Source organism: Diceros bicornis, chromosome 17, assembly GCF_020826845.1.
Source record: "Diceros bicornis minor isolate mBicDic1 chromosome 17, mDicBic1.mat.cur, whole genome shotgun sequence".
Classification (NCBI taxonomy): Eukaryota; Metazoa; Chordata; class Mammalia; order Perissodactyla; family Rhinocerotidae; genus Diceros; species Diceros bicornis.
The window spans coordinates 20,334,471-20,347,885 of record NC_080756.1 but is presented as its reverse complement, the minus strand read 5'-3'; the positions used below and the strand labels follow the sequence as shown (position 1 = coordinate 20,347,885).

Genomic DNA, 13,415 nt, shown 5'->3' with positions numbered 1-13,415 from the left:
TAGGGATTCCGCGGCTGTCGGTCCCGCCATCCATCCTGTCCGCCGGCAATTAGGCGGCCAGACAAAGAGCAGCTTCGGATGGATGAGGGTCCCGGCGGATCGGAAATGTGAAGGGTCAGCGCTGCCGCCCGCGGCGCACCTCGCTCCCCCCTCCGCATAATCACCGGCCGCCCGTCACTCAGCCGGCCGCCCGGGGAGCTCCCGGGCCGGGGCTGGGGAGAGGGGGGGTGTGGGACTGCAACCTAGGCACCTAGGGCAGGGCAAGGGCGGACCTGCAACAGGGACAGCTCCTGCCAGAGAACGGAGGACCGCGGGACGGCGGGAGGCTGGAGGCCCCCGGAGGAGAGAGAGGGCAGGATACGGCCCTGGGCGCTCCCTGAAGGCCGACTGGGGACCCGCTGCCTGGGGGCTTCCAGTGCAGAAGCGGGGACTCTAGCTGCAGGATGGAGGAGAATGGTGGCCCAGGCGCCCCCTGCTGAGAGACTGGGGGACGAAACTCTAGGGCCTCGGGTCTGTACAAGGGGGACTGCGCCCGGGACAAGCTCCCTTAGGCAAACTGAGGGTCTGTAGCCCGGTGCGCCTCCTGTCGGAATAGAATGATACTACGCTTCTATTTCCCGGTCTCTTAAGTGAAATCCAACCCATCCACATCAAATCCAGAAAAGCTCCAAGGCTGGGCGAGCCGGAAAGGAGCCAAGAGGAAGTTCAAGGAGTCGGGGTTTTAGTGCAGATTCTTTGGCGCTAGCTCCCAGCTGACAAATCAACATCTCAATCTGACAATTACTGGTCGAGGTGGGGAGAGTGGGGCCCTCGTCGCCTGGGCCGCTTGGCCCTCCCGGCTGGAGGCAGAGAGGTGGGCGGTGCTGGCAGTGACAAACGACTCCGGGGGGGCCCCAAGCCGGGAGCTCGCATTCATTACTCGACTGACAGGCGGGCGGCGGACCGGGCGGGCCTGGAGTGGACGTGCGGAGAAAGAGGCCAGTGGCAGGAGGGAGAGTAAGGGAGGCGTTCAACAGCCCCATCGCCCGGTCAGCTCCCGATTCTTCGCCGCGACCCTGGTACTTGACTTCCTTGAGCTCGCCTTCTTAGCTGTAGGAGCGGCCCCGGTTGCAGAACTGGGGGGGCAAGGGCGGGGACCTAAGACCTCTCCACAGGTTAGGCGATTTAAGGTCTAAAATATCAAGAAACGGTGTAGACAGGCCTTAGGAGTAGGCGCTTCCGCCTGACCTGGGAGGAACTGTGTGTATCTGTGCACACAGAGGTGGTGTGTGTGACAAGGATTGATGGGTGTAGATCCCGCGTGGGGGTCCGTGACTGTGTGTGTCAGTGTTAGGGATGTGTCGGCCTGATTTTGTCGGTGGAGGTGTGAGCTGCGCGGGTCTGAGGATGAGCCGCTGCCTCTCCCTGCTTGTCTACCCCCGGCCCCAGCACACCACTTGCTGTCAGCTCTCTGTCTCCAGTTCTGTAGGAAATGGCAGTGTGCACGGTGACAGCTGAGGTGTGCTGCTGGGGGTGGGGGGATAGATGTTAACTGTGAGAATGCTGGTCTGGACAACTGCCTCCTTCCATGACCTCCACCCCAAACATTGTCCCTTCCCCAAGCTTCCTGAACATAGTGGATTTTTTCCCCCCAAAGTCTGAAGACTAGGTTGCTGAGTCCTGGGGAAGGAAGTGGTTACTATCAGTTTTCTATAGTCTACACCTCTACACATACACGCAATCTCCATCACATATACAAACAGTTTCCAATATAAGATGTGATCTCCAGCCCACCTGGCTCCCCCAGGCTGGTGGTAGTCAGGGAGGAGGAGGCGGATTTCAAGGAGGGAAAGGGGAGACCATCAGACCTCCGAGAGAGCCCACTTCTTTGGGCCTGGGCTAGTGGCCCCTGGGTCCCTTACTTTTTGGATCTCAGGTCCAGTTACTAGCTGACACTTGGGAGGTTAATGCTAATTACATTCTTATTCCTCTCCCTAATAACTCTCTTTCATCACCTGGCTTTGTCTCCACTCTCCTCCCTCACTCTCAAACACAACAAAAGGTTGAGCCTGGCCTTTCCCCAGTCCTAAGTCTCCTGGGTCAGTTGGGGTGGTTCTGGGTCTCTGGACCCTGTTTTGTTCAGTGTGTCTTTCAGCCACCTTCCCTTTGACTTGCTCTTCCTTATAGCTAGGGTATCTCTTGGAGCTTCTATATCTTTGTCACTGTGCCCCTCCTTGTGTCTGCATGTTTCCACTTTTAGGGATCTCTTCCAAATTTTTCTCCCTACATTTTGAGGTCTCTCTTTGTTCCTCTGAGGCTTCTGCCCCTGGGAATACCCCACCGCAACAGTGAGGCTCATGGGGATGGGGAAAGGGAGTAGAGCTTCCTTCCCGCCCCCATCCAGGGGCAACTGCAACCCAAGGATGGCCACGCAGTGTCAGGGCCCCGGGCACCGCCAGGTGGCTTCTTATTCAGGGCACAGGCGGCTGGTCGATGCCCCGCTGTCCACCCCCACCCCCAAGCCCTGCTCCAGGCCCTCGAACCCTCCGCTAGCCTGGAAAAGGCAAATTTGACATTTTTAAATCCTGAGCCTTAGAGGGATCGATGCGGCCCGGGGGCCCCGCCCGGGGTCGATATTCCTGATTGGGAAGCGGCTGCTGCGCGGAGCCGGCGTGTAAATCACCCGGACGGGGGGAGGGGGCGCAGGAGCCAACCTCGTCCCATCGCGCGGAGCCAGGCGGGGTCCCGGCCCTGGCCGAACGCCAGCTCAACGGAATGAGGAGACAGACAGGCCTTAGAGACCGGCAGACAAGCCCGCCCAGGGGCTCCCCCCTCCCCCCGCCCAGCTCTGCCAACTCTGCGGGCCGGCTCCGGTCTCGCTTCAGCGGCCGCCACCCTCCGTTGCCCCTGGAGCCGCCGGGGAGGCCGGTGTCGGAGCCAGCCATGCGGCGGCTCCTCTCCGGCCGCTCCCGCGGGGCCTGGGCTCCGGCGGCGGCTGTCACGAAGCCGACAGGCCGGGCGGGCCGGCAAGGGGAGGGTGGCGGGGGAGAGTTGGGGGGTAGGCTGGCGCGGCTCTGGCTCACACTGGGCGCGCAACAGATGTTTGCGGAATTGAGGGACAGCAAGGTGGCGTGGGGCACCGAGCGGCGCGGAGCCGGGAGCTGAAGGGCGGGGCGGGGCAGAGGGCGGCCCAGACCTGTCTGAGGTGGGTCTGGCCATCCAGCGGGGGTGAGTAGGCACCCGAGGGCGCTCTGGGGACGGCTGAGCTGGCATAGACCCCCTCTCCCTGAGACGAGGGTAATTAAGAACAAAAGACAGTGGAGTGAGCAGGGAAGTTTGGTCCCCATCTACAATCGGCTCTGCCGCCCCTGCCCTCCAAACGTCGCAGTTCTCTGCTGGGGAAATCGAGGCAGCCGAGGCTGAGAAGTGCCAGGAAGGTTACAAGCGGGATCAGCGACGAGGCTGGGGGAGCAACCAGAATTCCCGTGTGAGTCTCTGGATTCACCTGCCCGCCCCGGGTCCGCTTGGGAGTACAAACACCACCACGTCCCCCACCGCATCTCAGACCCTCCCCTCCCGCTTCAGCTTGTCAGATCCCCCCACTCCCCACCCCGCACCAGTTTATAGAACAACAATTTGGGGAAAACAATCCGGGCCGAGTGACGGCCCTGTAATTGTGACAAAGTGAGTGCGGGCGGCTGGAGAGAGCGCTAGGGCGGGAGCGCAGCGGGGCGAGGCGGAGAGAGGGGCGCCTCCCGCCCGCCCCGCCGCGCTCTCGTTCTCATTCCGGTCACCTCCCATCCCTCTCCTTGATTCTTCTTCAATTCTTCTTCTCCCGGCCCCTCGCGCCTCCCTTCACTTGTTCCTCCATCGCTCTTCCCTTTCCTCTCGGTAACGGCTCTTCTCCCGCCCCTACCCCGCTGCAGCCCCTCCCCTGGTGCGCGTTTTCCTCTCCCACTTTTCCCTTTCTCTTCCGCCCTCCACTCGTTTCTCCATCTTTTCCTCGCGCTCATGTAGCCCTTGGGCCGCTGGCTCTTCCCACTCCCGCCGCTGCCCCCACCCCTTCCCCCCACCTCCCTGCGCCCGCAGCGAGTTTGTTTGTCCAGCGGCGGCCGCCGCCGCCGGAGCTGTTTGCCGAGCTTAGCTCGCCGCCGCGCAGTGCGGGCCCAATTAAGTCTCATTCATTATTCAGCGCCTCTGTCCGCCCCCGCCCCCCAGCTGGCGGCTCCAGCGTTGTTTTAGGGCCCCTTCCACCCCTGGCCCCTCAGCGAGCCCTAAGGGGCAATATGGTGAGCTGCATTCCCTCCCCGGGCCAGGATAAGGACCGAGGGGGCTGGCAGTGTGGAGGGGACAGAAGCACTCTGCCGACTGCGGGGAGGCGACATGGGTGAGGCGCCCCAGGCCCACACCACCTCACGTCGAGGTTGGAGACCTCGGAGATCCAAGCCTTTCCTTTACAGAGGAGGAAACAGGCCCAGGTAGCGGCGTGACTTGGCCAAGGTCACGTAGCAGAACAAGCATTGGAGCTCTGGACATTGAAATGAAGGCATCTTGCATCCCAGCTCCATCCCAGCACCGAGGCGGGAGGACGGCAGACTACTCTCGGGCTGTGTCCTCTCTCTCCTGGTGGGTCGCCCCTCACCCTCTATCCCTTTTTGCTCCTGGTTCTCCTTCTCGCCATAGCCGGCGGGATCCAGCAGACTTGGGGCCCCCGCTGCATCGGGAGGCTCCTCAGGTCTTAGGCTCCGGTCTAGATGTAGTGCCCCCGACTGGTAGGCCTGGAGGAGAGGCAGTGAGGCAAACTCGCGGGGGCGGGGTCCCCTCTCTGCAGCCTGTCTGGGTGTCTCTGCGTTAGAGGAATTGGAAATGGAGCCATCTAAGGCAGTCTTGAAGGGCAGCGGAGTAGGGAGAGAGGAGAGTGCAGTCCGAGGTGAGAGAAGAGTCACCCTTCCATTTGTGGGGGTGGAAAGGGGCGGTCAAGGCGTCCCCTATTTTTGCCTTTATAGAGGACGGCTCTCGGCTGCTTTCCCGGGGCAACTGGACAAGGTGAGTCTGTAGACCCGCCCGGCCCCGCCCGGCCGTAAGCCGGCAGCGCCACCTGGCGGTCTTGGGGCCGCGCTGCAGGCGCGCTCGGCCTGCGGGAGTGGGGGCGCCGCACCAGTCCCTTAGAGCCTGGGGAGGCCGGGAAAACCTTAAACCGACTTTACCCGAGAGGGCGGGCGAGAGGAGCCCGAGGCTGAAAGGTGATCCTGAGGGGGCCGGGGAGGTCCTCGGGGAGGGGCGTGGTCCGGACGGCCCGACTTCCGTGATACAACAAACACTGCAAGACAAAGTCCATATTTGGATGGAAGTGGGAGCGGAGTGAGAGGGGCCATTTTGACCCTGTGATCTAAGGAAATGACTGATCTGACGGGGCCTGGGAGCCAGGGTGCCCAGGTGCGGCCGCTCACCCCGGGGGCTAGCGGGTGCTGGCTCCTAAGGGCCACTCTGCGTAGACAGGAGAGACTGGCAGGTACACTGTGGCATCTGGTGTGACGTTCTGGGGATTCATCTGGTCGCTTTGGAGAGACTCTCCAAGTCTGCGCTGGAAGGAGGTGGTTGAACTGTGGGGTGCCAGGGTCTAGGTCACAATGCAGTTTTCCAGAGCTGTTTAAGTGGAGGGAATTCAGGACCTCTTTCAAGTTTGACTTGTGGGAATATTTCGTGACCTGGCGAGATGGGAGGCTGGAGAGGAGCTAAAACCTTGGCGTGTCTGAGGGCCGCCATAGTCAGAGTGGGGGGTGGGGCAGGAGACTTTCAAAACATATAGGACTTTAGAAGGGCATTGTATTCACTCCTATTCCCTCCCCAAGGCCACCCCGTGAGTCATTCGAGGGGTCGATGGTCTGAGGGGAGGGCTGAAGTTTCAGCTTCTGCTTTTTTGTCCGTGTGCTGAGTTCCCAGTTACTCAACTGAAAGCATGTAAAACATTCTCCCGGAGATTTGGAGTTGCTGTGTTTGTAAAAACCAGAAATGAGGTGCTAGACTGAAGGGTATGAGAGAACTAGCATTTCAGGGACACTCAGGAAGATCTGGACTCCATTCATATTGGACAGGCAAATGGTTACTGTGTTGGGACCTGCATATAGTCTTATGACTGCTTTTTTCCATCTCTTAGGGTCTAAGGATAACTCTGGGGCCATGACGGACATGATTCTCCCAGAGGACCCCACATTTCTACACTCTGAGCAATGTCAGGTGCCACTGGACTTGTTCTGAGACCCTTTCTCTACAGGATGGCCAAGGGGCTCCTGGTGACCTATGCCCTCTGGGCTGTAGGGGGCCCTGCTGGGCTCCACCACCTGTACCTGGGAAGAGACAGCCACGCACTGCTCTGGATGCTTACCCTGGGGGGTGGTGGGCTGGGCTGGCTCTGGGAGTTCTGGAAGCTCCCAAGCTTTGTAGCTCAGGCTAACAGAGCCCAGGGGCAGAGGCAGAGCTCAGGAGGGGGGACACCCCCCCTAAGTCTCATTCGCTTTGCTGCCCAGATGATAGTGGGCATCTATTTTGGCCTTGTGGCTCTCATTAGCTTTTCCTTCATGGCTAACTTCTATATTGTAGGACTCCCACTGGCAGTTGGCTTAGGAGTCTTGCTGGTGGCTGCTGTTGGCAACCAGACCTCAGACTTTAAGAACACTCTAGGGGCGGCATTTCTTACTTCCCCTATCTTCTATGGCCGCCCCATAGCTATCCTGCCCATCAGCTTGGCTGCCAGCATCACAGCCCAGAAGCATCGCCGCTACAAAGCTTCTGCTGGGTCAGAGACTCTCAGTGTGCGGCTCTACCGCCTGGGCTTGGCTTACCTTGCTTTCACGGGCCCGCTAGCATACAGCGCCCTCTGCAACACAGCTGCCACCCTCAGCTATGTGGCAGAGACCCTTGGCTCCTTCTTGAGTTGGTTCAGCTTCTTCCCCCTCCTTGGCCGCCTCATGGAATCTGTCTTCCTTCTGCCTTACCGAGTCTGGAGGCTGCTGGTGGGGGATCCTGGCTGCAGCAGCAGCTACTTCCAGGAGTGGGAGAAGCTCTATGAATTTGTTCACAGTTTTCAGGATGAGAAGCGTCAGCTGGCTTACCAGGTAAGGCCTTCTTCCCTCTCCTTCCTTTCTGGGATGGGTCTGAGAGTCAGGCTAAGCCTTATTGGAGCTGGTGGCCCTTATGTGGAAGTACTGTTTTCATATCTACTGAGTTAAGCCCCAGAAGGGTGTCCTGGCTTCTTTGGGCTTCTCTGTGCAATAGGTGAATGTGCAGAGGCTCTAATAGTGAGTGGGAAAATGATATGTATATATTATTTACTTTTTATTGAGGTATAACATATGTAAAGTGCACCAATTTTATGCATATAACTATGTAACCACCACTCAGATCAAGGTATCGAATATTTCCAGCCCGAAGAAGATTCTCTCATGCCCTTTCCCAGTCTATACTCCTTTCCTCAGAGGGAACTTCTATTCCGACTTCTATTACCATAGATTAGTTTTGCCCATTCTTGAACTTCATATAAATGGAATCATTCAGTATGTACTCTTTTGTGTCTGACTTCTTTCATTCAACATTATGTTTGTGAGATTTATTCATACTGTTGCACACAATTGTAAATTGTTTTTACTGTTGTAAAGTTATCCCATTGTATGAATATACTACAATTTATCTATCCACTCTATTGTTAATGAACATTTGGGTTGTTTCTAGTTTGGGGCTATTCTGAATAAAGCTGCTATGAACATTCTTGTACATGTCTTTGGTGGACATATATGCTTATTTCTCTTGCAAGGAAGAGATCTTGACGGGGATGCGATGTTCCAGGTTGGAAAATGGGCAGCTGTGATTAAAGTCAAATCCTGGTTCTTGCCATGGGATCCAGAGCTTGCCCATGTTTCAGAAGGCTGGAATTCTAATTGGAGGCTCTAGGTCTTTCCTGTGGACAAGTAGAAGCCAATTCCAGAGATACCATAGCCTGATTTAGGGAGGGAACAGGGAGATGCCCAGGTGCCCTGACAACTTAGGAGGTTCTAATTTGTTAGCTTCTGTTTCCCTAAGGCTTTGGGTCTCTCAGAGGGGGCAAGAAATGAAGACATACATCGCAGATACCGGGAGCTAGTGAAGATCTGGCACCCTGACCACAACCGGCACCAGACAGAGGAGGCTCAGAGGCATTTTTTGGAAATCCAGGCTGCATACGAAGTCCTGAGTCAGCCCAGGAAGCCCAGGGGATCTTGGAGGTGAGAAGAAACGTCCCCTTGAGGATGGACTCTTCCTAGCAGAGGTAGAAGGCTTGTCCCAGCCCACCTTTGCCCACATGGGGCATCCCAACAGCGTTCAAGAAACTGTCTGCTTGTGGTGGAGATGAGAAAACCTTAAAGGGGTGAGAGGGGGAAGAATGTATTTGTGTTTTGAATTTTTAATTCTTGCCTATTGTATTTCTGACTGTTTTTTCTTAAAACCGGATAGTGAAATGAAAATGAAATGAAGTGTCATAAAACCAATAAAATATCTTTTAGAGAATATACCACATTATCCCACTCCTGGTACATTGATGAGTGATGGAGGAAAGTTATTTAAGTATTTTTTTTTTAATGTGCAAAGCACTGAGTTAGGAGATTTAAGGAAAAATATGAGCATACTAATATTTCACAAGCTGTCCTGTGACATGTGGGATTTGATCTATTCTCTGGATTACCAAGGGGTAAGACTGGGGTTAAATTTCAGTATTTCAGAAAAATATTTTAATTCCATTTATAGGAGAACTTTCGAGGAGCTACACTTTCCCCAAGAAGGAACAGGCGGCTGTGGGGTGGGGTAGTTCCCCCATCATGGACTCTTCTGTTTAGAGGAGTATTGTGGAGAGCTCTCACGCTTTACATGAGGGGTTTGGACTGGCTGAACTCTCAGGTCTTCCCAAAACTTGGGATCTGATTCTGTGCTCAATACCCTGCTCCCTAGTTGCTTACAGTGTGGTGGGAAATAATAACACAGGTATACAGATATCAAAGGCTGCATTGTTCAGCATTTTGAACTAAGTGTCATAAGAAGTGTATATAGCATGCATTGGGATATTGGAGAAGGGACAGATGACATTGTTTTATGGGGACTTATGGAAAAATTCATGATTTTATATCTTATATGCCTTTATGGGGACTTTGGGGAAACCCTAGGGAACCAGCAGCTCGAGCATCTCAAAGGGACTTATTTAATTCCCAAGTAACTAGCCGAGTGTGGAGGAAACAATCCAGGATGCAGAGGAAGACTGGAGACCAGGAACATGATGTTAAAATTATGTACCTTTACTCCAGCTTTCTTGCTTTTCTTTATTCATGTTGCATTCCTCACACTTTTTTTTCTTTTTTTCTGGAAGTTAACTCTGAGTAGTATATATATTTAAAAGTGGAATTATTTTAGCTAGTATTCCCTACAGATTGAAAAAATGGTCTGAGTAATTGAGAGGAATGAAATTTGTAGATGTATTTTCTTTGCATTCATTTATTAAAAAAACTTTAAAAGTTTTTAGCTGATGAATTTATATACCATGATTTCAAGACCAAATTAACTTTCACACGTTTTTAAAGTTGCCAAAAATTGATATACATTTGCTTTGAAAAACACAATTTGTCAAATTATCACATGGAATTTTAATGAGGCATTTTCATAGGCTAGTAATTAGTAACTTATTGGGCCGGCCCCGTGGCTTAGCGGTTAAGTGCACGCGCTCTGCTGCTGGCAGCCCGGGTTCGGATCCCGGGGGCGCACCGCTTCTCCGGCTATGCTGGGGCCGCGTCCCACATACAGCAACTGGAAGGATGTGCAGCTATGACATACAACTACCTACTGGGGCTTTGGGGGGAAAAAATAAATAAATAAAATCTTTAAAAAAAAAATTAGTAACTTATTAACATGATATGTAGTACTACGTCTGCAAAGTGTAAATATATTAAAAATAGTCTATAAGGAAAAAAAGACGAAAGAGTGATTAGGGACTTTACTTGATTTGGAAAATTATTTTACTGTTCTCAAATTTTGTCAGGAGTTTTTGTTACAAAAATATGGATATATTTTAATTTATTCAAGTGGGAACTATTGATGAGCAGTTTCTATTTTTCCAACATGAGCAATGCGACATTAAATATCTTTAAATATGTGTACTGGTGCTTTTTGTTTTTTTGAGGCTAGATTCCAATAAGTGATAATGTAGGGTCAAACAGAATGTGAATTTTAAATTTTGATTGATATTGTATCAGGGAACTTCTAGAAAAGAGTGTAACAATTTACACTTCCAACAGCAGTGTAAGAAAGTGGCCCTTTCTTTGTAACTGGTGTGGACTGTTATCACTCTTCTAAATTTTTGCAAAGATGATGGGTGAGAAACAGTATCTAATTACTTTAATTTGCCTTTCCCTGAATCCTAGTGAAGTTCAGCATCTTTTCAAATGTTTATTGGGCACTTGCATTTCCTCTTCAGTGAATTGCCTGATCATATCATCTGCTTATTTTTTTAAAAAACTTGTGTTCCTATTTGTCTCTATGAAATCTATTTTGTTGGTATTCTTGCTTGTTAGGAATCTTAACCCCTTGTCATGTGTTTGTAGATATTTTCCCCAGTCTATGACTTGTCTTTTGACTTTGAGTGTGGGTTTTAGAGTCAGAAAGATTAGGATTAGGATTTGACTCTGGTTCCACGATTTTCTAGCTATATGATTTTGGGTTTCTTTAGCCTCTTAGAGCCTTAGTTTCCTCTAAAATTGACATAATAGTATGGTATGTTTCAAGGGGTGCTGTGATAAAGAAGCTAGCATATGTAGAGTGAGCAAATATAATTAGTAGCTCTCTTTCCTCTTTTCAGTTTATGTAAAGAAATAGAGCTTGAGTGTCTAGTGAGTTAACTGGTATAGAATGAAGGTTGTACTGGTATGGCTGAATTTTCCTAGAGTGTATTAGTGTATTTTGTATTTTTTTTAAAAATTTCCTCTCAGTCCTGTAAATCACTGTATGAATGCTCACAAATAACAGTTAGAAAGAACTGAAGAAGAATGATGGATTGTGTTGTGGTGGTAGGGTTATAAGTGGTCTCTCTCCCCTCTCACTCTTTTCTAGACTCTCTCTCTTGTTTTATAATTAAGAAAAGAAAATTCCAGCCTTTCTTAGCTGTTTATGGGGAACCAGGGAAGTGGTTTGGTTTGGCCATTCTTGGGCTGTAGTTGTAAAATGGGGTGGAACTCGTCTGGGCCAGTTGTAATAGCAGAAGGCCTCAGAATGAGACAATTCTGAGGGTAAGATGAATTTTTTGGGAAGGAGATGGGGAACTGCTTGTAAGATGGCTCTTTTCACCTGCAGATTCTCCTTGCAGAACTCTCTTGTCATCCTTTGGCAGATTCATTTCAATTAGGGAGGCTGTTCCCTGACCTCTGGAGTCTCAGTCCTTCAATGCAGAAAAGCAGACGTCTTTGTAGTTTCCGAGATGCTACAGCATGGGTGGTCTGCCACCCAACTCTTACCCCGTTGGTCACTTTAGTGTGGATTGATACTAAGTTTTCCACAGGAGAGAGTTTTGTGGGTATGGGTTGGGGTACTAGGTGAGAAGTGAGAAAGAGGTTAAAGAATGTTTACCTCTTAGGAGGAAAGACTGTGATTAAACCGTGTTTGGATTTCATCTTCCTTCTTGTCCTGGCCTGTGGTCAGGTACTGAAATTGAGTCCTTACCGGGATTAGACTACCCACCCACCACCAGAGGTTATCTGTTAATAGCTAATGGTATAGCCCAGCATTTTTTTTTAAAGCTTCAGTGCATGGTTGTGTATCCTAGTTGTTAGTTTAGTTCTTCTATGTAAGCCGCCATCACAGTATGACAACTGACAGACAAGTGGTGTGGTTCCATGACCAGAAAACGAACCTGGGCCACGACAGTGAGAGCACCGAATCTTAACCACTACACCACCAGGCCTGGCTCTTTTTTTTTTTTTTTTTTTTAAAGAATAACTATAACCTTTTATTGAACTCTTAGATTCTAGGCAACTTTTTAAGCACAATACATGTGGTGATGTCAAGCAATTCCATCAACCACTCCTCAGAGAAGGTTATTCTTATTTCTACTACATAGATTAGTAGACAGTCATAGGGAGATTAAGTAATTCACCCAATGACTTTTAAGTGCCTAAGCTGGGGTTTTAAATTCTGACTGTTGTGACATAAATTTGTGCTATCAGCGATGACATTTTATTTCTATTACCACTTTTTTTATTGAGGTATAATTGACATACAATATTATATTAATTTTAGATGTACAACATAATGATTTGATATTTGTATATATTGTGAAATGATCACCATAGTAAGTCTAGTTAACATCTGTCACTATACATAGTTAGAAAAAAATTGTTTTTCTTGTGATGAGAACTTTGAAGATTTACTGTCTTAGCACCTTTCAAACATGCAATACAGTATTATTATAGTTGCCGTGCTGTACATTACATCCCCATGGCTTACTTATTTTATAACTGGCAGTTTGTACCTTTTTACTCCCTTTTACCATTTTGCCCATCCCTCACCCTCCACTTCTGGCAACCTCTAATCTGTTCTCTGTATCAGTGAACTTGTTTTTTGGGGTTTTTTGCTTGTTTGTTTTCATTTTGGATTCCACATATAAGTGAGATCATATGGTATTTGTATTTCTCTGTCTGACTTATTTCACTTAGCATAATGCCCTCAAGGTCTATCCATGTTGTCGCAAACAGCCTTTTTGTTTGTTTGTTTTTTTGAAAAGAAATACATGACAAAAAATAATATGAATTTAGAACTTCTGGAAGGGAATTCTGCTTTGCCACCAAGCTGGGACATTATAATCCCTGAGAGACTTTTCTGGGGATGTGCTTCCCAAAGGACCTGACGTAATGAAAATCAGCTGAAAGCAGAATTTCACTAAAATAATAATAATTAAGCAAACTAAGACATTAGCAAGTGAGAGGTCTTCCTTATTCTTTAGCTGAGTCGATTTAATGAAATCCAATGATTTCGTATTCTCCCACTCCCACAAATAAAAAATTTATAGACCCTTTAAAAAGAGTTGGAAGGGAACTGAGAAGACCTCTACCCCGAGTACCTATCTCGTGCAGAATCTTGAGAATAGCTTGCTTTAGATATGACTATTTTGGCTTTTGTTTGAATAGGACATCCCCTACCTGTCCCACCTTTTGGACATCCTCAATTGTTAAGAAGTTCTTTTATTGGATTGAAAGTAACTTCCTCGTATTTTCTTTCTAGATTTGCCATCTTTTGCGACAAAAAACAAAACCCACAAAAAATTCTTTCTTGATAAGAACCTGCCCTTCATTTCATATCCATCTAAATCTTCTCTTTTTCAGATTAAACATTGCCTTGTTTAAGGAAGCGCTGTAGTTTGGTAGAAAGAG

At 49.9% G+C, this 13,415-nt stretch overlaps 1 protein-coding gene across 4 annotated transcripts; it reads left to right on the top strand.

The window, feature by feature from the left end:
- Positions 1-5,290: 5,290 nt before the first annotated feature.
- On the top strand, positions 5,291-10,150 carry DNAJC22 (DnaJ heat shock protein family (Hsp40) member C22). Of its 4 annotated transcripts, none has more exons than XM_058558338.1 (4): positions 5,292-5,491; positions 6,137-7,094; positions 8,056-8,237; positions 8,758-10,150. In XM_058558338.1, exons 2-4 carry the CDS (start codon positions 6,210-6,212, stop codon positions 8,816-8,818), a joined length of 1,128 nt encoding a protein of 375 aa, XP_058414321.1. In that variant the 5' UTR covers positions 5,292-5,491; positions 6,137-6,209; the 3' UTR covers positions 8,819-10,150. The 4 variants fall into 4 exon arrangements, with proteins under 4 accessions (XP_058414325.1, XP_058414321.1, XP_058414324.1 ...); XM_058558340.1 differs by lacking the exon at positions 5,292-5,491 and adding an exon at positions 5,512-5,573; XM_058558342.1 differs by lacking the exon at positions 8,758-10,150 and having other exon boundaries at positions 5,291-5,491; positions 8,040-8,102.
- Positions 10,151-13,415: the final 3,265 nt, after the last annotated feature.